Genomic DNA, 26,406 nt, shown 5'->3' on the forward strand with positions numbered 1-26,406 from the left:
ATTTAGCCTGTTCTTGTATCATCTAGTGAACCAGGGACTGCAGATGAAATTTAGCTTCCTACAGTAGTTAATTCTGGGACGGTTTCTGACTGTCCATTGGCCCTGTCAAATAAATCAATAAATAAGTGACACTAATGACTGTAAATGCTCGCCAATTGCAATGATTTCAAATTTCTCCATAACATATTAAAGAAGGGGTTTTAAATGAATACAAATAATAATTGCTGCATGATGAATCATATTTTCATCATGATCACGATATGAACATGCACAATAAACACATCACAAAGACTGCCTTAAATGCAATGAATAACAAAAAACATTTTATTTACACGTGCCATGCATTCACAATCCGCATGCGTTCGTTTTGTCTTGTATTGTAAATCCAGCGACCAGCGCACACCTTTCCCTTGTAGCGGTGTGCTCTGCCAAAGCCCAAAACATGCTGTGTGTAGTAGTCGGTAACAGAGAGAGTCATAATCAGAAGTCATACTTGTGGGCATAGGCTATTCAATGCCTGGGGTCTATGTTAGCACTAGCAATATTAAAGCAGAAAGACAAGAACTGTAGCGCTAATGTGCATACTTCAGTATTTGTTTATTTATCGCATGTCAAATCGTCATTGCCACTGTTGGTAGACTGTTGATAGATCGTCAACTACTGACACACCACACCATAATAATAATAATAATAATAAATTCAATTTATATAGCACGCTTTAAAATCCAAGGACTACACAAGGTGCTTTACAGATGCATAATAAAAACAATCAAGTAATCAAACAGGGAAAAATAAAAATATATAAAAAATAAATATAAAGGAACAGCTACTAAAAGAATAAAAAGATAAAAGGATAAAAACATAAAAATATAACACGTGTAAATGGAGAGGGAGGACCCTAGGGGAAAGCTAAAATAAATAAGTGGGTTTTGAGTTTTGATTTAAAAACGTCAAACGAGTCTGTAGCCCTGAGTGGTCCTGGGAGCTGATTCCACAGCCGGGGGCCCAGTGAGGAGAAGGCACGGTCACCCATGCTTGTGAGTTTGGTCCTAGGGACAGAAAGGAGGTTGGAGCTGCATGATCGGAGTGTCCGGAGTGAGGATTGAGGGGTAACTAGATCTTGGAGGTAGGTTGGAGCAGTGTGATGGATGGCCTTGTATGTTAACAGGAGAAGTTTGTAGGTGATGCGGTGGTTAACTGGGAGCCAGTGAAGGGAGTGCAGAACCGGGGTGATGTGCTCTGACTTCCGTGTTTTTGTGAGAATCCGGGCGGCACAGTTTTGGACATATTGAAGTCTCTGGATGAATTTGATGTCTTCTCCCACCACCGCCAGTCAAATAAACTATGTACCATGCACTTTCTTTCTCTTCCTTCCTCCATTAGGCTGCAAGGATCATCGCCAAGCTGGCTGCCTGGGGACGTGAACTGATGGAGGGAAGTGACCTTAACTACTACTTCAACTGGATCAAAACCCAACTCAGTTCACAGGTACATGATGCGCAATTTTGTGGCACAAATAATTAAGTTTCATGTGAAATGGCTTGTGAGTTACAAAGTCCAGGTGTTTTCGTTCTAGTAAAACTGTGTTATTTGACCCGTGTGCATCTACTTTAGGTTTCCGTATGACCTGTGCAGTAATGTCCCATCTTACAGTGCCTTTTAAACCACCAATTGTTTGTCTGTGTTATTATCTGTGTAATAATTATATCTGCAACATTGTTGTTTTTACGAAAGGCTTGATGATGAAGAACCGATCTTCGAAATGATGCATCAAAGACATGCACCTCTTTCCCTCTTGTTATAATCAGAATCAGAACAACTCTATTGATCCCCGAGCGGAAATGAGACATAAGGTCCCTGATGTAATGTAATATAGCCAAATGAAGAGGTTTTGATGGATGGATACACATTGAACTTAAAATCCAATTGCATATCACATCTTGCATGTGGATGTGATTATTCAAAATGGATCATATTTCTCCCTCATTTTCAGTTCCTCTCACACTCTTTGCTTCAGTTTGATTTAGGAGTACCGGTAATTATTTTCTCCATTTTTCTTAACCAGACCTAACTGATTCTCCAAAACATTCAATTTTGACCTCTCGTTAGTAACGTAGCAGGACTGCAATAGAGCGATTACCGTAATTGTAACGTAGTAAATGCTGCCATTGGGAGAAAAGGAGCTAAGTAATCACCCAGAGGACCTGAAGGACAAAGTACAGTCGGCGACTAGTGATATGTATTTCAAAATATAGCCTGTTTGCCTCTGGGCTACTGGCAGGCTACACACAAGGACAACACTTTTGAGAAATAGGTTTACTTGCTGTTCTTGTGTAAGAACATTTTCGTCTCATGGGATTGCTTGCCACGTGTAGTAAGTCAACTTGTAGCATTTGCCTGTTGCCACGTGAGTTGTTCCAGAGTTGTTACACAGTGAACTGTAAATCGTTTTGTAGCATTTGAGGGTAAAATGTTTGACAAGAAAAGTTAGGCCCAATTGTGACCTTTAATTCTGGCAGACCTGCCTCTACTTGGTAATTAATCAAATGCAAATAAAGAGTCTCAACCTGGGGTAGAGCTGACCCACCGCTGAAAGCTGCCTCTGGGTGGGAAAGGGGTTCTTGATGATGTAAGCACAACCGAAGATCGGCCTCTTGGCAGACCCAACTGCAAAAGTGGGTGTCAACCCCTAGAGGGCACTCTTGCTGCATGAAAATTATAGTGTATAGAATTCTAACCGTTTACTCTCAAATGTAGAGATTTTGACCCGAATCCTTCACCAACACTTCTCAAAAGCCATATACTTGGGGGGGGGGGGGGGGGGGGGGGGGTTTAGTTACCCTTTAAAACACAGATCATTACTGCTGTTTACCTTTGTCGGGCAATGACAGAAAGCAACTTCATCTTGATCCTGATCCTGATCCTGATCCTGATCCTGATCCTGATCCTGATCCTGATCCTGATCTTGGAAAAAACACACATGCTTTAAGACTACTGTACTCAACCAACTGATTTGATTTGGAATTTGAATTTCAAAACATCTGATCAGTTAAAAAAAAAGTCCATCCCCATTATCCCACCACAGCTCAGCCTAAAACCTTGTTTTATTCTCATGTGTTCACTGCCTGAGGTTCTGTTATTTAAAAACATAGGACTAGTAAAGAGCATGTTTTAAGCCCAGTCATGCTGAACTGCATTGCCGCTGAATAGAAATGATCTTGTTTGGGCTCACCATGAAAGCCCTGGTCTGGATTTGTGCCGTGTTGAATCTGAGCAGACTTGTTAGACCTTGAGATGGCTCACTCTGCCTCGGCACTTGCATACATGAGGGAGTGGGTTGATAAAACAACAGAATGTTGATCCCCAGTTTTGCACTTTCCACCAGCGATTCTTGTTTCAAAATGTGTTCAAATTTAACAGTGTTTTGTCATTTATAATAAAGTGGTGTCAGTGCTTCTTTAAATGACATTTGATGATAATTTCTCTTCTCAACAGCCAATCGACAAATCAGTGATCATGCATTCTCACTGAATTCTGCGTTTGCGGTCAAGTTGACAGCGTATATAGTCCAGCGCCATTGTATCTCAACTGGAAGCAGTGGAATATCTGTCAACAATTGTGCACCTGTTTCTTGTTTATGTCTCATTAGAACCTACATGGTACAGGTCCAGAAGGCTCAGGAGCAGGAACTATTTCCCCAAGTGAAGTGAGTATGTGTGGAGTGCATCTTCCATTGCCCGGACGCTAACAAACAAACCAAAACGGCGGCGTTTGTGCAACCTGGCTTCTATTGGCTGTCACTGGACATTCACATCTTTTCTCTCCCCCTCTTTAACCTCTCCCATCCCGTTTGTGCGCTTCAGTTTTCTCACGATAATTCCAGATTCTTTGCTGGGGGACCTGGCTTTGTAGAGCACATCATCTGCGACGGCATGGTGTTTGCTGCCACTGGTTAGGTTCAACTGTACAAGTAGAAAATGCATGCTATGTAAGCCACTTTTCCTTAATGCCAAAAGCGCATGAAGAGACCACTTTCCCCGAAACGATGGGAACGAGGGGAAATTGGAATTGCATTTGCACAGCAGCAGCATCAGCATCCTACTGTTTTATAGCACACATATTAACGTGGTGATATTATTCCGAGAAACATGACATGAGCGGTATGTAATAACTGGAAAAAAAAACATTCCTCCTGCATTTTCAACCAGGTAATCTTCCCTCCTCCACATTTCTGTCCTTCACGGTTTCCTTCTTGCCTGTTCTTATCGCTGGACCTCTGCTTTTACACAACAACTTCTCTTTAACAAATGCCTTTAATCAATTTTCTCCTCTCAGCTGCCTCCAATCTAATCTCTACTTTACTCACATTATTCTGCTCAGGTGTGATGGGACACTATTTCTCTGTATTGTACTGTTGAGTCTGTCTAGCATGTCTTGTATATACTGTGCAGATTGCATGTTGTGCATTGCCTCAGGTTCGGTAAGCAATGGTAATGCAAGTTTTTGGACTGGTCTTCTCACGTGTGCTGTCTCTGCTTGTCGACTACTACATCCTTCAGAATGACCTGCCCTAGTTGTACTTGACCTTTAACATGTTGCTTGTATTCCTGAGCGCGCCGCTAAGACACCCGTTCCTGTTGAATGAACGTTTGCCTCTGTCCGTTGCAGAGCTCTCAGTATGTCCAGTGCGTGGCTGGGTGCCTTCAGCTGATGCTGCGCGTCAATGAGTATAGGTTCGCCTGGGTGGAGGCGGATGGCGTGAACTGGTGAGTGCTGGCTCCTTATGTAGAGGGTTCCTGCATAGTTTTGCGCAAGCCGGGAAAGCATGCGAAATCAATTGAATCATATCCAGGTCCTGAAAAGTTCTGCAATTGGACAATATGTCTGGAAAAGTATGGATAAAATTATCATCCAATCCATCTACTACTACACATTTTTATATCTGTTATGTTTGGTGTCTTGAAGAAAACTTCCACAGAGTGATAATGACCTAGCCAAAAGATACTATAAGCAAAAAAAGAAAAAGTAAAGCTGGAAAATGCATGGGATGCATTCTGAGGTAAACATGGATGTGACTCTCCCCTTAAAACCGCATTTCAATATGAATTTTGATGTGTATATTTGTATTTGATTTGGACTGGCGACGGCACATGTATCAAAGGACGCATGTGTTAGTCTACAACTCTACCCCGATTGGCAGTGGGGGGTGGAGCAACGTCCGGGACAGCAGGGGAATTGGCCAATTAGTCTACAATTGGGGAGAAAAATGGGAGAGAAAACATAAAAAAAGAAAACCGATGGCCGGGGCAATACTATAATATAATAATAATATTAGCCGTGCCCACCAGCTTTCACCTGGCCCGTTGGCCTGGTCTCCTCGATTCAAGGTGGATCATTATTATGACATAGCCATCTCCCCCAGCTCTGTAAATGTACCGCTCACCATCTAGCTCTAGTCATTACTATAGTAGTCCTTTAGTCCTCTAAACTAACCCTAACCCTGTATTATGAATAACTCTGCCCTTATCAACACTGTCTTTAGAGGACATTGTACCATCAACCAGCATCAAAACATAATGGATACATTATCAAAAGATGGAAGTAGAAATTCTGTTAGTGTACTTTTTCTGTCTCGGCTGTATATTCTAGGATGATTCTAGGTCACACACTGTGAAAGCTCTTATATCACACAGGTGATTTTTTAGTGGATGTGGGTAGTGTTTTTCCATTTTTCATTATTACTGTATATTATAGATTTTCTCTCATTTTATCCTCCAGCATCACGGCTGTGCTCAGCAACAAGTGCGGCTTCCAGCTGCAGTACCAGATGATCTTCTGTGTTTGGCTGCTGGCCTTCAGCCAGCAGCTCTGTGAGCAGCTGCGGCGCTACAACGTGGTGCCGGCGCTGTCCGACATCCTCCAGGAGTCTGTGAAGGAGAAGGTCACTCGCATCATCCTGGCTGCCTTCAGGGTATGTGGACAAACATCGTGATCGATACCGTCCTCTGTGTGTCTGTCTAAATGCTACTTTTTTCAGCACATTTTTGTACATGATTCAGATTCACGTTTATTGCCACAGTAGGTAATCAGATTACATATTAGTTTAAGTATGCAGCATAGCGGTCACGTCAATAGTCAGAAGACAGAAACAATACAGAAAGACAATCACCAAAAGTCAAAGGTGCAGTCCAATATATATTGCAGATATATGCTGGCCTCCAAGAGAAAACGGCAGTGAGAACTCTATCAAAATAAACAACGCAGCCTGTAAAATAACCAAGAACCATAAAAGATCGGTCTCTTTTTTTTCATACATGAATCCAATTTATGGTTGTGTTGTCCGCTGTCACTGCTCAGGGCGTCTATTGAATATTTAATTGAGTCCTAAGAGCTCTGGTGCTGGTCTTGCTCGTCTGTTTGAGTTTACTCCAGGTAATGAATTCCCTGTGACATGGCTTCCACAGAATTGAATTAGAGGCCATGGCTCCATTCATTTCCCCCGCCTAAGTGTTTTCTAACTAGAGGAACTCAGTGGCTCTGACAGGTTCCCATGCAGGTCTGGAAAAATATGGAAAATGAATTTGATCATTTCATTGTTGTGCTTGTAAAGGGTGACAAAGTATTGCTCAGTCCCACATAATTTCACATTTTATGTAGATGGGGATCCCTCTTGTGATTTATTGCTAACAATAATATTGAATAATCCTCTGCTATAGAGTGCAGTTTTGTAGTTCACAATGTGCCTGGACACCCTCAGCATGTATTATATTGAATTCCAACGAAATCCAGCCAAGTCCAGTTGAGAAATTATGGTCTGGATAGTTTTGAAATGAAAAATGTGTATGGTACTCTGGCTTTCCTGACCCCAGCCACACCAGCCGGCTTCTGGGGAGCTTGCTCAGAACACAATGGTGTATAAATGACTTCGATTACATGATTGATTGAGTGTCAGCTCATTATCGATTAATCTGTAGATTATTTTCTTGATTAATCAATTAGTTGTTTGGTCTATAAAATGTCATAAAATTGTGAAAAATGTTGTTCAGTGTTTTCCAGAGCCCAAGATGTTGTCCTCAAATGTCTTGTTTTGTCCATGCACAATCCCAAAAAATTATGTTTACTGTCGTAGAGGAGTAAGGAAACCAGAAAATATTCACATTTTAGAATCTCCAATCAGAGAATGTTTTTTTTTTTTTATAAACAACTCAAACGATTAATCAGTTGTCAAAATAGTTGTTGATTAATTTTCTCTCGATCAACTAATCGATTAATTGTTGCAGCTCTCGTAAGCTTGAGCTCATGTAGCATACATGAATTGAAGACATCATTTGAGGGGAAAGCATTATGTTTCCCGGCCTGCGGCCCCGTGTTCCCCTCCGGCTTGGTCAGGCGTCCAGGTACAATTGGCTGTCTGCGGGTGGGGAAGCCGGATAAGCGGTATGTACGCGTCCTGGTCGCTGCACTAGCGCCTCCTCTGGTCGGTCAGGGCGCCGGTTTGGGGGAAGGGAACTGGTGGGAATAGCGTGATCCTCCAATGTGCTATGTCCTGCCGGTGAAGCTCCCCGCTGTCAGGTGAAAAGAAGCGGCTGGCAACTGCACGTGTGTCGGAGGAAGCATGGTGCCTAGTCTACGGCTCTCCCCAGATCGGCAGAGTGTGGAGCAGCAACCGGGGCAGCAGGGGGAATTGGCCAAGTACAATTGAGGAGAAAATGGAGGGAAAATCAAAAAAAAAAAAGTAAGAATCACAATTTTTTATTTTCCACGATTCTGAATCAATTCACAACTTCCAAAAATCGATTTTCTAGAAGTCACTGAGAATTGAGGAAAAACTAAAAACTTTTTATTTGTCCAAGTTAGGGCATGAATACATTTGACCTTTTGTCTTAGGTTTGCCTTTGTGTGTACTGTCTGGGTTTACATTATTGCACATCAGTTTGATAAAACTATTTTCAAACATAAAAACGACATAATCTTATACACCTTATTCTGCTTTCATGCCATAATTTGCTACACCGCCTTTCTTTAGCACACAGTGGACTGGAGTACATCCTAAAAAACCCATATGTACTGAATCGACGAATCGATTTGAAATAAAGAATTGATTTTGAATCGAAACATGACCCCAGGAATCGAATTTGAATGGAATCGTCACACAGCGAAAGATTCACACCGCTAATAGCTGTCACATCCAGGCATTAGGGGAGGTGTCCTTAACTCATTCTCCACCATAGGACACACATTAGCGTTTTTTAAGAATCAACGCTTCCCCGCCATTGACGCAAATGATCATCAATGGGTCTTTTCACTGCCATACGATAGATAGCGCTCTTGGCCACCTTTGAAGTGATTACCATACTCGTTTAGTCCTCTGCAAGCAGAGTCCCCCCCCCCCCCCCCCCCCCCCCCCCCACAAAACCAGTCAGCGTTCCCAGCATCGACTTTACCCCCATGGAGAAAGCCCAAAACATATCCAGCCTGGTGCCTCAAAGCGCGGGTACAAGGAGTTGTTTTCCCCGGGCTGGATGCGTTTCCACACGGGCTTCTGACAGCCACCCAAAGGATCTCCCCCACAACAAACTGGTAAACGCACAGCAATCGCTGTCAGCTCGTTCCTGTCAGCTAGATCAGCCATCCGCCCTGTGAACCCCCACACAGCCGTCACATATGCCCCAGAACCTCCACACATCGAGCACCAGAAAGCACCAGAAAGCACCAGAAAGCACCAGCCCACCTGGAGAACATGAGAGTGTGACCCGCCACGGTGCGCTCTCGGCACGGGTGAACGCCCAACCCGCTTCACTGACAAAAAGGCCGTTTTTCCCAGCTTTCTGGCGAGAGACGCACGGTGTCAGTGAAAACAACCCACATTCACGTGTCGCTAACTAAAGAACGGAAGAAGGGAGAAACAAACTATGTTTCCATGAAAGTAGAGGCTTTGTTCTGTCTTTTGGGATATTCTGTGTTGAAATAGTCATAGAGGAAAATATTCTGTGGGTTTTGGGAGATTAGTCAAAATGATCAAAAACCCTGGCGGTGGCTGGTGACTTTTACTTTGAAACTGTGGCGGGGAATGAGTTAAAAGAAAGGGGCTCAGCTTTTAATTGGTCACTATAGTGTTAGTTTAGGTTAACTGTTGTACTGCAGCTAATTAAAGGCAGACAGCAGTGGGACCCTCAAATGTTCCCCAGAGTCATTGAGCTTATCCCCCAGTGTGTTTGGTGTTTGATACAGTGAGTCATGACGGCTACAGAATACCGTGTCTCCGAGCAAAGTAATTACTGAGTCCTTTTGTTGACACCCAAGGGCACACATGTTGTAATGTCATTCAGACATCGAGAAAGTCGTGATCATCACATCAATACATCACAACAATAGCAGAACGATTGTGTGTGCGTGCGCTTGCTAGAGAACGTTAGGGAGTGTATGGAAAGCAGGGTGTAAGGTGAAGGTAAAGGAAGGTATTTGTATAGATGCATGTTTGCTGTTCATCCATATTTGTTTGTTGTGTGTCTTTCTCGCTCTCTCTCCCTAGATAGAATTATAACTCACACATTTATCAAATATGCTCTGACGCCAGCATCTCTTGAATACATATTTATATGATATTCCCTACTGGGGTGGTGCTGAGCTAGCCTAGTAAAAATCATCCTGATGCCGTCAACTCACATTCTCTTTCACTCTGCGTATCAGTCTGGACTCTGAGTCACCCGCATCAATTTCAATGGGTGGGAGTGTCTTGCCTTGACAGACAACTCCTTCAGCCAATCGGCATCGCCAAATCCACTCGGCAGAACGGCGAAAACATCTTTTCTGCCGAGAAACTGAGCTGGTGCATACTCGTGTTCTTGTTTAAAGTCCCCATCCAGTGTATTTTGTCATTTTTTAAGCTATTTCATTTGTTACTGAGTCATGCCCCCCGACCATGTTGATTAGCCACACTGTTCGCCACATATTTTTTGACAAATAACCTGATTTTGTGCTAAAGTAAAAAAAGAAAAGCTGCTACTAAAATGGAAGCATGACATATGACTCAATGGAACGCTATAGTGATACGTCATGTCAATTCGATTCTGAATGAGGACGACCTAGCATGTTAGCTAGCTAGCTAACTCAACTCAACTCAAACTTTATTTATAAAGCACAATAAAAACAACCGAAGTTGACCAAAGTGCTGTACAGGTAATAAGAAAAAGGCAAACATAATAAAAGCAGTGCAGCACATGAAACACATATCATAATATACAACACAATACAAGAGACTATAAAGGTTATTGGGTGTCCAGCTCAACCTGAGTTGAAAGCCAGGGAGAAAAAGTGAGTCTTCTAACTAACTCTCAAGAGTTCCCGGAAGTCAGGTTCTGGATTAAGCAATGTTGTCGAGTTGCAGCAAAATGGTCGGTTTGTGATGTACTTTGAAAGGGTCAGAAGTTTAAAGAATCAAATTGTACATTATCAGCTTTATTTTAGCATTCAAAAGTAGCGCGAGACCCCTTCTTGGCTATTCATTGGCTACTGAGTCACACATTTTGGTCCTCCGCTGACACCACTCTCTTACTAGATTGCTCTGCTTCAGCCTAGTCTTTGGGACAACCAGCGGCAGCTGATTGGCCGATCTCAGTGATCGAGCGGAGGCATGAAGGTGCAGGAGTTCAGCTAGATACTGAGGTGACAGCTCATTTAAAGCTTTAAAAACAAACTACTACTGTCAACTGCGAGGCAGGCCCCTGATTGGTCTGTGCACTTTGTAATTTCTGGAAATCACTGGGGGCGGGCTGGAGCCCAAACCGATCTGCAGAATCAAACAGAATGTGAGTTCATGTGATCGGTATGGCTTAGCAGGCTAGTTGCTAAGCACATCCTTTGTTTAATAAGGTTTAACTATCTATTTGTGTCGGGGGATTTGAAATAAAATAATGAATCCCCTAACAAAAGATTGTGGGATATCAAGATTTCACATGACTTGACTTGATTCATTTGAGAGAGATGTGGTAGCGCACGTGTACGTGCTCGTGCTTGATAAAATCCTTGAGACAATCCAACTGTGTGCTCTACTGAAGCTGCTGTAAGCCCTTGCTGATTGCTCCAGTCATCCAAACACAATAATGAGAGGTTTGTCCTCTTATCACAATTCCACAGCTAAAGCCACTCTACTTCTGAATCCTCCTTGCAATAACTCTCTGCACCAGAATGCTTTTTCTCCCTTGTACCCTGAGACTGAGTTGATGGATCTTTGTCCAGAGATCCCTGTTTTAAAAGTAGCATTTGCCGTAGTTTGATGATGGTGTCTTCTAGGGATGTTCATTTTGAAAAATTTCCATAATCGAAAATCGGGGAAAATTAACGATCAATTATCGATTATCGATCATATTAACTCATTCTCTGCCAAAGACGTACCCGGACGTACTTTTAACAATGGCGTTCTGTGCCAAAGACGTACTCGGACGTACTTTCATGTTTTGGCTGTTTACATTACATCAGACACTTTCCCAGCCTGTGACATTGTTTCAAGTCAAACTGATAAAAGGAACCCGCTAGTTTAGTATTTATGGGTGGAGCCTGTGGTCGAAACAGAGTCCGATCCAGAGTTCTCGGCTGGCGACGATGGCGAGGAAGACGCCAGCGTTTTTGTTATTGCTCCATGACGGAGCGCCATGGCGACGAAGGCTCCCCTTCACAGCGTTCTGACAGATGAATCGGAGGAGGAGAAATGGGTGCCACTTGGAGAGAGCGATGATGATGGTAAAAAGTAGCCTATTTTTTGTATCGCGTTTGAGATGAAATGATCACACACAACATTCGAGTATAATTGTCACGCATTGTTTATAACTTATGCCGCCGGCATGACTCGCTTCACGTTTCCTCTTGCCAGCTCTCCCTCTCAAGGGAGAGCTCTATCACACTCAAGAGAGGGGGAATCACATGGATACTTCAAACGCGTCAAACCGCGTCACACACCCGTCCCCAGCAACCAAGGCGAAACATGTGTCACATAAACATTTCAAAGTTTACAGCACTAACGTAGCTATTGTGTGATCTTCTGTGCTAACGTTAGTTATGAGAGGTAACGTGACAGCAGGTAACATTACAGCACTCGTTATTCCTGTGTGTGTGTGTGTGTGTGTGTGTGTGTGTGTGTGTGTGTGTGTGTGAGAGAGAGAGAGAGTGTGTGAGTGTGACCACATAAGGGTTCGTTCCATTTGTTTATGCTTTTATCAAGCTAAGCTAAAAATCCACATGGCAACTGTAAAATACATTCTCTTATTTTTTATTTTTTATTTATTTATTTGGGAAAACAAATACTGTATATGTCTGATGTGTCACTGAGGCAAAAAATAAAAGGCTCAAAAGAGAGTTCTGCTTGAAACGGTGTCCTTCACTAAAAACCTCTTTTTCTCATATTTCTGTCCAAAGGAGGGCATTTTTAGTGAAAACAAGCTAACTTCCACTGCTTGTAACTAAACAAGGAAACATGGGAGAGTTTCAGTTTTTTACAAGGGGTAAGAAGAGAGTCTCTGTTTTATTGTGAGATATGTTGTGTAATTTTATTCCTAGCACAGAATATTCTGTGGGTCCTGGAAGATCAGGAAATATGCTCAAAATCCTGGCACTGGGAGCACACAGACCGAAATGACCCTGGCAGAGAATGAGTTAATAATAATATTTTTTTAATATATATATATATATATATATATTTTTTTTTACAAAATGAATGCCTATGGCAGAAAATACGAAAGACAACGTGTTCTCCTCAATTAACTCTTTATTTCAATGTGTCTCCTCTCCAACACTCTGCTGTCCCCGGCGCATGCCGGTGTGAATTCCCCATGTTTAAAACAGTTTTGTTGGCACAAAGGCCCGTGCCCAGCCAGAAAACTAGACTATATGAAGCTCCACCTCACGTTAGTCGGCTGTGCAATGGAGTGGGGCGAGGAGGAACGAATTCCACCCAAACCTAGTCCGCCAAAAAAAAATAATAATAATAATAATAATAATAACAAAATCGATAAAAAATCCACATGATCGATTCCATTCCTTAACGATCAATTATCGATTTTCGATAACTGATGAACATCCCTAGTGTCTTCTTGTTGCAGTGTAGATCTGCATTCTTTCAACCCCATCCACCCATTATTATTGTTACGTCAGTCAAGGACTTAAGTATCACTGTTTTCATAGCCTGGTAACCAGCCCCCAATGAATTCTTCATTCCAAATAAATCCTTTCTTAGGGTCTGGAGCCACGCCCCTTCACTGCGTTTATTCAGGACATATACTCTCCGGGACACCTGGTTGGTCGATCTAGGCAGCGGGACCTAATCTAGCATTACCGACAGAGCGCTGCAACAACACACCTGTATGTTAATAGCTGGGCTAGCTAACTGTTAGCTACGTCAGCTAAGCCCACTACTGCTGCTGTAACCACTTCACCGACACCAGGCTCAAAACGCCAAAACAGAAACACTTATCTTCACACTGTTGTGTCCCATCACAGAATCTCCTGGAGAAGTCAGGAGAGAAGGAGACCCGTCAGGAGTATGCCTTGGCTATGATTCAGTGCAAGGTGCTGAAGCAGCTGGAGAACCTGGACCAGCAGAAGTACGACGATGAGGACATCACTGACGATATCAAGTTCCTGCTGGAGAGGCTGGGAGAGAGTGTGCAGGACCTCAGGTACACTTGTTGCAAGTTCCCAAGCCATTTGCAAATAGTAGTGTTTAGTTTAGCGACACACTCTCTCTTACATTCAAAAGACTAATGTATTGTATGTAATGCTATATAATTATACATGCTTGAAGACTTTGTTTTTCTTTGGAAGAAACACAATTATTATAGTGATGCAAATGCCACAGGTACTTCACAATGTAACAAAGCCAGCCTAAAGGCCTAAACATGGTCGTCCGTCAGAGCCTCGCCCCGCCCTCCCCGTATGACGGCGGGTGGAGCGCCGTCCTACGGGGAGGGGGGCGCCGTCGGCTGACGGGGGCTGCTCGAAAATGTGACTTCACGGCGACGATACGTGCGTGACGTCAGCTGCATGAGAGTTGTGATTGGCCGTTGCCTTGGCTCATCGTCGTAAAGTCGCCTTTCAAAGCATGACGTTAGATTATAATGAACTAGTTGTGTGGCTTAGCCTTCCCAAATGTTGAGGGTCGTTTTTTAGAATTTAATACATAGAATTGGGAACGTTACATTCAATTTCATTCAGACTGCCTGGCACACAATCTCCGCCATTTTCACACTGAGCTTCCACAGGAGGAGGGAGGGTGGGATGGGGGAGGGCATAGTGGCGTCCGAGCATGTAGGGCTTGCTGGCGCCGCCAGACGGCGAGATGGCTCCAATTCGAGGCGGACGGACGACCATGTTTAGGCCTTAAGGCATATTTTTCTTGCACCTTATTTTGAATGCTGTCTTGATTACATGCCTGTGTGACCACTGGATATACTGTGTACTTATTCTGTGTGGCACGTGTCCACTCACATTGCGAGACAGCTGGATCCACGAGATCACCATCACGTGGGACATTCATCTTGCCATGCTGACAGATATGTGTTTGACTCCAGGAAGGAGGAGGCGGTCCTAAGTCGTTGAAGTTAGCCAGTGATAGGCAGATCGGTCATCCAATCACCTGCCAAGTATTTTTTTGAAAGTGCCGGCCGTTTTCCAAACAGTTTCCAATTACGAGTTCCCAGATGGTTTGTTACACAGACAGAAGCATCTGGGAACTCGTCATGTCAGGTTACTTGCACACACACACACACACAGACACAGGCTATACCACTAAAATCAATAGTCTTGACAACCCATGTGCTGGGAGGATGCAGGGCTTTGTTTGTTTGCAGATCGATAGATAGATAGATCCTTGGACTGACTTCGTCTTTACTTGTTTTAACCCATTGATACCTGATGCAGCATTTGTGTGTGTATCCCTTTAAGACCGCAAACCGCGTCAACGCGGTTCGCCTTTTTAAAGGGATACACACACAAATGAGGGATATACACGCAAATGCTGCATCAGGTATCAATGGGTTAATGAGACTTTTTCCTGCTCTCTCATTGTTTTTATTGGCCAGCTCCTTCGATGAGTACAGCTCAGAGCTGAAGTCGGGCCGTCTGGAGTGGAGCCCCGTGCACAAGTCGGAGAAGTTCTGGCGTGAGAACGCTGTCCGCCTGAACGAGAAGAACTACGAGCTCCTCAAGTAAGCGAGAGAAAGCATACAACCCCCCCACCCCCACAGGATTTTTAGTCTGACTTCTGTTCAAAGCACTCTGTCAAAGTGAAAAACAAATGTTGTACAAAGCCATGTGTAAGTATGGATTTAAAATAGAAGAGTGGTGACATTCCGTGCTACTGTAGCCTGAAGCATGCGCACCAGAGACTTCCACCCAGCCTAGCCGGTTAGTTTACAGTTAGCCTTCCGCTAACCTGAATGGGGATAAATAATTAAAGTGTGCAGCTCTTCAAGATTCAGATTCAAGATTCAAGATCCTTTATTGTCATTGTCATTTACACAACAATGAAATTGGGAAATGCATCCTCTACAGTGTAAAAGGTAAAAAAAAAAGTGCTATAGTAACAGACAGACAATGGGTAAAAGGTCATAAAAAAGGGGGTCATGGTAAAAAGAATTAGAGGGGTAAAACATCCATGCATCTAAAACATTTCTGGCCCTGGCCACATATTGCACGTCTCCCGAATAGCACTAAGGATTAGCAGCAAAAACAAAAGTGCATTTAAGAAGTAGCAGCGTTCAGTGCAATTATTGCTCTCGGATAAAAATGCAATGAAATATGTACTTTGAAGAGTTCTGTGGAGTTTCTCTGTTACAGGCAGCAAGGTATTATTGGTATGCAGGCCACGATTGTAGCTCTAGTCTCTCCCGTCTCCAATTTATGAGCCCAGGTATCAAGAGATAAAACTCAATTTATGTCAATGGTCTTTTGTATTCCAGTCACACTCTGTCAGCCTTACTGACATTCAGTAAAAAACTATAATCTACCCAATCATTGTTTCATCACTGCACTCTCTCCATAATCACTTCAGACTTCATCTCAGCTTGAATGAGCACTTTTTGATCAAGCTTTTGTCATCTCTGTCTCGCTTTCTGACAACGCTGAGGAAGGTCTTTGACTGAAACGTCCGTTGTCTGCTGCCCAGGTTTGAGGATAATTAAATCATATGAAAAGACATTTGGAGTGCTGGCTTCTCCCTTCTCTGATCGCTTTCTGACTCACTCGCTCTTTCTCTCTGAGGTCGCCTCATGTCAAATGTTCTTTTGACGTCTTTGGATCACCTGTTATCAGCATTTGGGACCTCTGTATAACTTAATTAAAAATGTATCCACCTTATTTCTAGCTGCCATGATGCCTGATGGGTGCTTCTTCCGCTTCCAGTGTAATTTTTACACAGTTTTAACTTGACAAAAAAAACGTCTATGAGGATTTTACAGCAGAGCCATTCTGCTCTACAGCCGTGTCGTTCGGGTGCTGGGATAACGTAATGCATTGTGGGTAGTCGGCTACTGTGGCTAATGCTAACGGCTAGCGTAATAGTTACTTTACATGGCAGTAAAACGCCACTGAATGACCAAATTGATTTAACTTTTAACCATTTCGAGTAACACTGTTTCCATACGGACCCGCAGCGTTGGTTAGTTGTTTATAACGTGACTATATTTATAACTTTTATAACGGACTCCAGCTTCCGGTTTATAATTCGGGTCTGCAGCAGAGTACAAAGGCTGCAGAAGAAGCCTGCATGACTCATTGTTGCAAGCTGCAACAATGAGTCACGTTAAACCGGACCTTGTTCCCACAATTATTTTTTACAGTGGGGCATTCAAAAATAAGGTGTTTTTTTAATACAGTATATTATTCTTATCTCATCAAACATGGCATCTTAAAAGGTTTGAGCATAATTTAGGAAAATATTGTTGTATTGGTCAATTATAGATATCTTGGTTGTAGTAGATATCTGACTGAATTTAATGGAAGGAGGAGGCTACAGTACCCTCCAGTGAAGATGTGCTGTAGGAACTGCAGCTACCAGCTCCGAACTAGTGGCTTCACCTTCATGCACTGTACTTCCATACATAGCATTTGCATTGCTCTTTGATGAAACCGTCTGACAGAAGCACCTTTCTCGAAGCGCCTGAGAAGTATGTAATTTTCTCTTTGAAGAGGTTGCGGAAATCACCTTGCCCGTTGATGCAGATGGGCCTGCTAAATGCCTCTTGTTCTTTCTCTGTCTCCCTGCATCAGGATCTTAACGAGGCTTTTGGAGGTGTCTGACGACCCTCAGGTTATCGCAGTGGCGGCCCATGACGTGGGAGAGTACGTGCGGCATTACCCGCGTGGAAAACGGTAAGACGCTTTGCTGTGAAAACCTATTCAAAGTAAACGTTAGGAAAGAAGACATTAGTGTCATTCTGAAATCTGAAATCACGCAGGATTTTATGTTTTACAGGCTCGGGTCTCAAATTGTCCTCGTATTGTTTTCCCACATTCTCTACATAGTTTTAAAGATACAGTGGTCCAAATGGGCTCCGTATTTGGGGGGGAAACTTTTATGTATTTGAAGGAATAAAGGAATTAAAGTTAATTATACAGAATGTTTACAACACATACTGTAATTTCCGAGATGCAACTATGGATACAGGAGGTATTAAAGATATGTCTATCATAACTCGATTTTGATGCATATTTTGATGTAATTGCACTTTGCACACCAGGGGCTTATATGTGTTCTAATGAAGCACTGCATAGTGCAAACATGAGCATGTTAATGAAATTGCTCACCTATTTGGACATATTCAGAATTATATTCTTCAGTCACTGCACTTTGCACATTCCTGCTGTGTTGGTGAGCGGCCTATAGTTTTGAGTCCATGGGATACAATGCTATCTGGAAAGAAAGCCACTGGATTATGCAATTCACAAAAAGAATTGGGAGAAAGAATAGTTTGTAAAGTTTGGTCTGAATGGGAGTCGACTCCCTAATATAGGTCACTGGAACTTTTTTTATGCCTCCACTGGCGATAGCCATGGCGGGAGGTATTATGTTTTCCGGTTGTCCGTCCATATGTCTCTCCCATGCTCGTTACCACGATATCTCAGGAACACCTTGAGGGAATTTCTTCTTCTTCTTCAAAATTGGCTCAATTATGGTGGTCAAAGTTCAAGGTCACTGTGACCTCACGTCCGTCCGTTCCATCAAGGAAGGGGGCTGGGCTAGGTAAAAGGGCCATAGCTAGGGATAGCAAGGTCATAGAGAGTCGGAATTCAAAGGGTGGGTGGGGGGTGGGTTGGGGTTGTGGTGAGGGAAACGGGTGGGTCTAGGGGAAAGGGGCCATAGCTAGGGATAGGAAGGTCATCGTTTTTCAGTTTTATTTATTTGCACGTATTAAAATCAGAAACAGACAAAGGAAAACAACAGAAGAGAGAGGAAACCCTAATTGGGCTTATTCTGGGTCTCTACCTAAGAAATTAAACCAAAATTGATAATAATCTTGACAAAGCATACAATATAAACAAAAACAAGAGAAAAGAAACAAGCAAACAATAAATAAGAAAAATAAAAGCGATAGTAAATAGAAATGACAGAAAAGAACAAAAAAAGAGTAACCAACATAAAACACGGCAAGGTAATGCATAGATACGGATAGAAATGCAACATTATTATATACTAGTAACATAATTATATGCCACTATTATTATAATGTTGTATTAAACTACTTTTTCATATGAAGCATACGGATTATCCAAATAATCCATTGTCCCAGTAAAAATAGGTCATTCTGGACCTTATTTGTTGTCAATTACCTGCAATTCGAGGCCGAAACACCATATTTATTCATATGGTCGGTAACCGTTAAACAACGTGTTCAAGGAGGATGAGCCATTCAGAGACATACAGTAGTTGTGACAGCCTGTGTGATTTCAGATTCAATGACCCATAAGGTGTTTTCCCCTATATTGTGGTCCACTTGTTCCAGTTAAGTTGGCTTCCTAGCAAAAACTGACAACTCACAGAGATACATGGAGTCATATGAGACGCAGACAAGTAAGTGAGCCTGCTCAAAATGCTCATGGGCCTTTTCATCTCATTTAATGACACAAATGGACTGACTGATCTACACCGCAGCACACATTTAGGGCCAAAATACACAGCTTCAACTTCAAAGTAGCCAATTTCCCCGTCCAGTGTCTGTGTGTGGCCACCCATCCACACAGCTGCCTTGCTCTGACCACACTAATAATGGGCCTGCAGACCAGAACCTTTCTCCGCTCCGCTTCTAGCGGCCCCAGGGAAATAAGAGCGATTGTTTTCCTCTTCCTGTCGATGGTCGAGTGCGGGAAGCCTCTTCTCTCCCCAGCCTTTACTCCTCTGAGCCTGCTCCTTCTTGCCTGGAGACACTGGGCCCTATTCTCCCACAGGCCTTCGGCGCTAAAACGGGCCTTAAACGCAAAAAAAACGTGCCTTGCGCCTGTTTTGGGACGATATCAATATGGCTTTACGCTGCCAAATGCGCTTTAGGCCGATATGGGCGTGGCGCAGTCCCAGAATGGGCCAAAGTGGGCGTGTCGGCGCTAAATACCTATCTTCCGAGCTGGCGTTAATTTAGCGCCTTGCGCCTTTGAAAAGCAGGCCTATTCCTCCCCTCTCTCCTCTGTCACCCTTACCTGTGTCACTCTCTCCCTCTCTCCTACTGACAGGAGCAGGCATTGGTGTGCGTTTACCAGTTTATTGTGAAATAAATCCTTCCGCGTTGAGTTACTGTCACAAGCCTGTGTGACAACGCGTCCAGCCTGGGTAAAACAACTCCGTGTACCGCTTTGAGGCTGCAGGCAGTCTGACAGGCACAATACGACTGTCTCTCTCTGACTGCCTGTGAATGCCCCAGCATGCAATTGGGTACTCAATTTCGCTACTAAATAGCAACTAAATGAGGCGAAATAGATATAAAAGGTCGATCTAAAATAATGTGTAATGGTAACACAGCCTGCAATTGTAGAACATTTCAATATTGGACCAAATAAATAATCGAAATTAAAACACCACCCTAAAGCTGGGCTCAGACTACAGGATTCTGACAATCCTAGCTGATTTTGAAATCTGGCTGTGACACGCACTACAGGAGAATCTTCCCAGATTATCTTCCCTAGAATCTCAAACATGCACACACTACAAGATTTGTAATGTGGCGCACCACGCACTACAGGATATTATTAAGATTATCGGCAGGATAATCACATTGATGCCCGGCCATACTCCGAACCTGTTTCGTTATTTGGGGTTCCAGCAGTGACCAAAGCGCTCCGCCCCCACCTCACCTCTCTTCTCTTTTCCTCATTTTCATGCCCGTCTCGCCAAACAAATGAATCTCACGGTAGTTAGCATGCGTGTAAACAACGCGACTCTATTGTCTGTACAAGTGAGAACACAAACACATGTGCTACCAAAATATATTCCCCTGCTGCATGTCATGAGATCGGCAAAAGTTTGGATAGACTGGATTGCTTCCCGCAGCAACAATGCCTTTTTTCCCCACACTGCCTGATAAAACAGGTAGGAGATTACAGCCTCTGACTGGCAGGGGCTCAAAACTACGATATCACAACTTTTTATTCATTGGTCATTCATTGTGATATAAATTAGTGACATTTTCCCCCAAATACTCATGGTTCTGTGCTGTTTGTATTTGGTAGCCTATCTGATGCCTGCAGTGCATCAAATGAGCCGCGTCAATTAATGATAATGACAGGAGTCTGACGCAGCAGCAGGATGATGTATTCGCGCAGATTTTCAGTCCTAAATATCAAACATGTTTGATATGATCGGGACGGCCCCGATGAGGCTTTGAGCAGATCGGGAGGGTTAAGATTGGATCTGCAAACAGCTCACACTACAAGATAATCGGTGCCGAAAGTCGGGCCCGACCAAGCTTGGCAAGCTGCCAGGCCAGATTTCTCCTCCGATTCTCGGGAGGGGTGAATCGGGCATAAATCGGCCCGAAAATCCTGTAGTGTGAGCCAGCCTTAAGTGAAACATATATGTCCTCCTGGGCCTATATATATCCTTTGTCGATTTAACGTCATTTAGATAAGTGTCAGAGGAACGCGCTTCAGAACGCGCTTCTACTGTCATGTGCTATACTGTGATGTCCGCTCCAATAACTTTGCCCAACTTCACATTTAGTTTTACAATAAAAACACATTTATGCAATGACTTTACATAATGTAGGGTATATTTATGTGCATCATTCTACCTGCAGCAGGGGAGAGAAAACAATATCATTCTGAACAAACTTTCACCAATATAAAATTAATCTCATCATATAGGGATAGGCTATATTTTTGTAGCTGATGCCTTTAGAACATTATTTTCACTTTGATCTTGCTATAGTGTAGCGTATTTACATGCTTGCAGTATTGAAACTGCAGTTAGATTGGTTTGAGAAGCATAATAATATGGAATAATAGCCTATAATGCAGACAGACAGACTGGATGAAGGGAGGGGGGGGGGGGCAGAGCGTTTGGCTTTCGTCTGGTTTTGCGGGATCACTGGAATTGGAGCTAAAAAGGCAAGCGTGCGATTCGTTTATTGCACTTATCCAATGAGCATGACGGTGCATAATTTTACGCCTAAAAGGCGTGGTTGTAATGCTTTGGGCTGCATCTAGCGCCAGCACGACGATATCAAGTGCGCCTTTCCACGCCCACTGCTTTGCGCTGCGGCTGGCGCTCGGCCTAGAAACTGCGCCGCTGCAACGATAGAGCCCCATATCCCTGTATATACTCTGTATTGCCCAACACTTGTCATCCTAGACATACTGTATATCCCTGTATACAGTCTGTATTGCCCAACACTCGTCATCCTAGACATATATCCCTGTATACAGTCTGTATTGCCCAACACTCGTCATCCTAGACATATATCCCTGTATACTCTCTGTATCGCCCAACACTCGTCATCCTAGACATATCCCTCTATACTCTCTGTATCGCCCAACACTCGTCATCCTAGACATATCCCTCTATACTCTCTGTATCGCCCAACACTCATCATCCTAGGCGCACCCCGTCTGATTGCATTATCGTTGCCTTTTGTCTCACCATCTTCTGCTCTTTGTCTCATAACAACCCCATTCATTCAGAATCAATGGTTTGCGATACTCTTCACCCCCTGCCTATAATGTTGGTAGTGATCCCCGCCACAAACAATTTACAAGTTGATTATGTAGCAGTACCAGAACAGAGTTGATATGTAGCAGTACCAGAGCAGAGTTGATATGTAGCAGTACCAGAGCAGAGTTGATATGTAGCAGTACCAGAGCAGAGTTGATATGTAGCAGTACCAGAGCAGAGTTGATATGTAGCAGTACCAGAGCAGAGTTGATATGTAGCAGTACCAGAACAGAGTTGATATGTAGCAATACCAGAGCAGAGTTGATATGTAGCAGTACCAGAGCAGAGTTGATATGTAGCAGTACCAGAGCAGAGTTGATATGTAGCAGTACCAGAGCAGAGTTGATATGTAGCAGTACCAGAGCAGAGTTGATATGTAGCAGTACCATTGAGTTATAATATGAATGGAGAGAGCGTCCGTATCTCCGCCCTGTATGTGTATTGAAGCCAAAATCCGGCCAGATCAGTGAACCAGAGCATGCGCAGTAGCGCCTTTGATTGAGAACCTGCGAGAGCTCCACGCCCCTCTGAACTTTCTTATGTAGAGCTGCTGTTTCTAGAATGCGCACAGTGCGTTGTGTATTTATATACAGTCTAGCTCTGTAAATATTACACTTTAAGTTGTAATATTTTTTGTCTCGCCAAAAGTAACCAGGAAGATTCCCACTATGAGATCAGTTTATCAAAATGACGCCTGTACGAAAATCTGATTTTGGTTGTCGGAGATTCAGACCTCCGGGCTGCTGCTGTGCTCTCAGCGCTCTCAGCGTGGGCCGGAAGTGGAGGCAGGCCAGCCTCACTGGGGGGATTGCTGTGTCTGGCCTAATGTTTTCGTGGCATTTTGATTAACTTTATGATTTAATTCCTTTTGGAGCAAATGTTGGTGTTACAAATCTAACCTTGACGCTTTACGCAACGTTGTTTGCTGGTGTTGTGGGTACTGCAGCCTGTAACGTTCTCCGTTGTCGGAGATTGAGTTGTACTGTCAATGGTTGTATCAGCCAGACAAGTTAGACCTCCGGGCTGCTCTCAGCCCGCAAGAGGAGCCAGGGCTGCTTGGCTCAGCCTCTCACTGGGGGAAATTCTCGGATGAACAGCTCTGTGTTGATTAGCCTAATGTTTCCGTGGCATTTTGATTAACTTTATTATTACATTTCTTTTGGTGCAAATGTTGGTTTAACACATGTAACCGTGAGGCTACGTTGTTGTACCCGCGTTAGCCTAGACCTGAGCCAGGCTGCCTGGTCTATTGCCTGGTATATCGTTACTAAGAGAGGAGCTTGTGAACAACGAACATCCCCACAGTCAAAGCATTTCCCCCAGATATGCATATAAAAACGTTTGTTGCTTTAATAGCCTACAAGAAATAAAACGTCTGTTTGTATGTCATGCTAACCCGTTAGCGATGAGCTAATGGTGGTTGTGTACTACTAACTAGGCCGCCCTCATCTCATCTTATACCCGGGACGGGAGTTAACGTTATAAAACACATTTCCTGTCAGTTGGACAACCTGGTCAGTTCTGAAAATATGTGTCTATTATTGTGTTATTTCAGCTATCGTTATCGGTTGTTAAGTTATAGTAATATGAAAACCAGCCGATTAGCAAGCAGCTAATGCTAGCTTGCATGTTAAAACCATTGTGTGTCATGCTAACCCGTTAGCGATGAGCTAATGGTGGTTGTGTACTAGGCCGCCCTCATCTCATCTTATACCCGGGACGGGAGTTAACGTTATAAAACACATTTCCTGTCAGTTGGACAACCTGGTCAGTTCTGAAAATATGTGTCTATTATTGTGTTATTCCAGCTATCGTTATCGGTAATATGAAAAACAGCCGACATGCAAGCAGCTAATGCTAGCTTGCATGTTAAAACCATTGTGTAGCCTACTTATAACGTAGCTGGAGTAACTCATAAAACACATATTTTCTGAACTTACTTCAGTCCCCAACCAACGTTAATTCCTCGCGCACAAAACATTTGTTTTCATTCCTCAAAACAATGTTCTTTTTATTGGGGTCCATTGATGTCTGTAGCCAGCACAGCCAACATGAGCCACCGACCTCCAGGCAGCGTTAGATAACATAAAGCCGTGTGTCTCTCTTGTCTGTGACGAATAGATCTATTATGTGCAGACCCTGTCCAGCCAATGACGGCTTGAGACTGGCTGCCACAGCTGTCAATCATCCATTTTTATCCCTTTTTATATGTCAAATAACTACTTAAAAACAAACTGATCAGAAGAATTACCACTTGCACAGGCATTAGCATGATAATGACTATCTAAAATGATACAAACCACCTTTGGAAAAAAATTATCTGACGTATACTGTGATTATTTCGGTTGTGATTTTCCCATCCACTAACATGGGGAGGCGGGCCTTGTGACCTAATACTGGATTCAGCCGTCAGGGCGGCGATCTAACATGCAGCGGCTTCACTTATGGGACCATGGAATTGCGTCCATCTTATATAGGTCGATGAGCAGTACCAGAACAGAGTTGATATGTAGCAGTACCAGAGCAGAGTTGATATGTAGTAGCAGTACCAGAGCAGAGTTGATATGTAGCAGTACCAGAGCAGAGTTGATATGTAGCAGTACCAGAGCAGAGTTGATATGTAGCAGTACCAGAGCAGAGTTGATATGTAGCAGTACCAGAGCAGAGTTGATATGTAGCAGTACCAGAGCAGAGTTGATATGTAGCAGTACCAGAACAGAGTTGATATGTAGCAGTACCAGAGCAGAGTTGATATGTAGCAGTACCAGAACAGAGTTGATATGTAGCAGTACCAGAGCAGAGTTGATATGTAGCAGTACCAGAACAGAGTTGATATGTAGCAGTACCAGAGCAGAGTTGATATGTAGCAGTACCAGAGCAGAGTTGATATGTAGCAGTACCAGAACAGAGTTGATATGTAGCAGTACCAGAGCAGAGTTGATATGTAGCAGTACCAGAACAGAGTTGATATGTAGCAGTACCAGAGCAGAGTTGATATGTAGCAGTACCGGAGCAGAGTTGATATGTAGCAGTACCAGAGCAGAGTTGATATGTAGCAGTACCAGAGCAGAGTTGATATGTAGCAGTACCAGAACAGAGTTGATATGTAGCAGTACCAGAGCAGAGTTGATATGTAGCAGTACCAGAGCAGAGTTGATATGTAGCAGTACCAGAGCAGAGTTGATATGTAGCAGTACCAGAGCAGAGTTGATATGTAGCAGTACCAGAGCAGAGTTGATATGTAGCAGTACCAGAGCAGAGTTGATATGTAGCAGTACCAGAGCAGAGTTGATATGTAGCAGTACCAGAACAGAGTTGATATGTAGCAGTACCAGAGCAGAGTTGATATGTAGCAGTACCAGAGCAGATATCAGTACCAGAACAGAGTTGATATGTAGCAGTACCAGAGCAGAGTTGATATGTAGCAGTACCAGAGCAGAGTTGATATGTAGCAGTACCAGAACAGAGTTGATATGTAGCAGTACCAGAGCAGAGTTGATATGTAGCAGTACCAGAGCAGAGTTGATATGTAGCAGTACCAGAACAGAGTTGATATGTAGCAGTACCAGAGCAGAGTTGATATGTAGCAGTACCAGAACAGAGTTGATATGTAGCAGTACCAGAACAGAGTTGATATGTAGCAGTACCAGAGCAGAGTTGATATGTAGCAGTACCAGAACAGAGTTGATATGTAGCAGTACCAGAGCAGAGTTGATATGTAGCAGTACCAGAACAGAGTTGATATGTAGCAGTACCAGAGCAGAGTTGATATGTAGCAGTACCAGAGCAGAGTTGATATGTAGCAGTACCAGAACAGAGTTGATATGTAGCAGTACCAGAGCAGAGTTGATATGTAGCAGTACCAGAGCAGAGTTGATATGTAGCAGTACCAGAACAGAGTTGATATGTAGCAGTACCAGAGCAGAGTTGATATGTAGCAGTACCAGAACAGAGTTGATATGTAGCAGTACCAGAGCAGAGTTGATATGTAGCAGTACCAGAACAGAGTTGATATGTAGCAGTACCAGAGCAGAGTTTATATGTAGCAGTACCAGAACAGAGTTGATATGTAGCAGTACCAGAGCAGAGTTGATATGTAGCAGTACCAGAACAGAGTTGATATGTAGCAGTACCAGAACAGAGTTGATATGTAGCAGTACCAGAGCAGAGTTGATATGTAGCAGTACCAGAACAGAGTTGATATGTAGCAGTACCAGAAC

The 26,406-nt window shown here is 43.3% G+C and overlaps 1 protein-coding gene across 1 annotated transcript in view; it reads left to right on the top strand.

Annotated features, from left to right (window-relative positions):
* Window positions 1-26,406, top strand: part of atp6v1h (ATPase H+ transporting V1 subunit H) — a 45,948-nt gene that overhangs the window by 10,120 nt on the left and 9,422 nt on the right. The window contains exons 6-12 of the mRNA XM_083653385.1: window positions 1,384-1,488; window positions 3,650-3,706; window positions 4,669-4,766; window positions 5,779-5,971; window positions 13,492-13,670; window positions 15,072-15,197; window positions 17,260-17,361. Coding sequence (XP_083509511.1) covers window positions 1,384-1,488; window positions 3,650-3,706; window positions 4,669-4,766; window positions 5,779-5,971; window positions 13,492-13,670; window positions 15,072-15,197; window positions 17,260-17,361 — 860 coding nt within the window. The remainder of the gene's footprint in view (window positions 1-1,383; window positions 1,489-3,649; window positions 3,707-4,668; window positions 4,767-5,778; window positions 5,972-13,491; window positions 13,671-15,071; window positions 15,198-17,259; window positions 17,362-26,406) is intronic.

This window comes from Poromitra crassiceps (genome assembly GCF_964638095.1).
Source record: "Poromitra crassiceps genome assembly, chromosome: 17".
NCBI classification, from domain to species: domain Eukaryota; kingdom Metazoa; phylum Chordata; class Actinopteri; order Beryciformes; family Melamphaidae; genus Poromitra; species Poromitra crassiceps.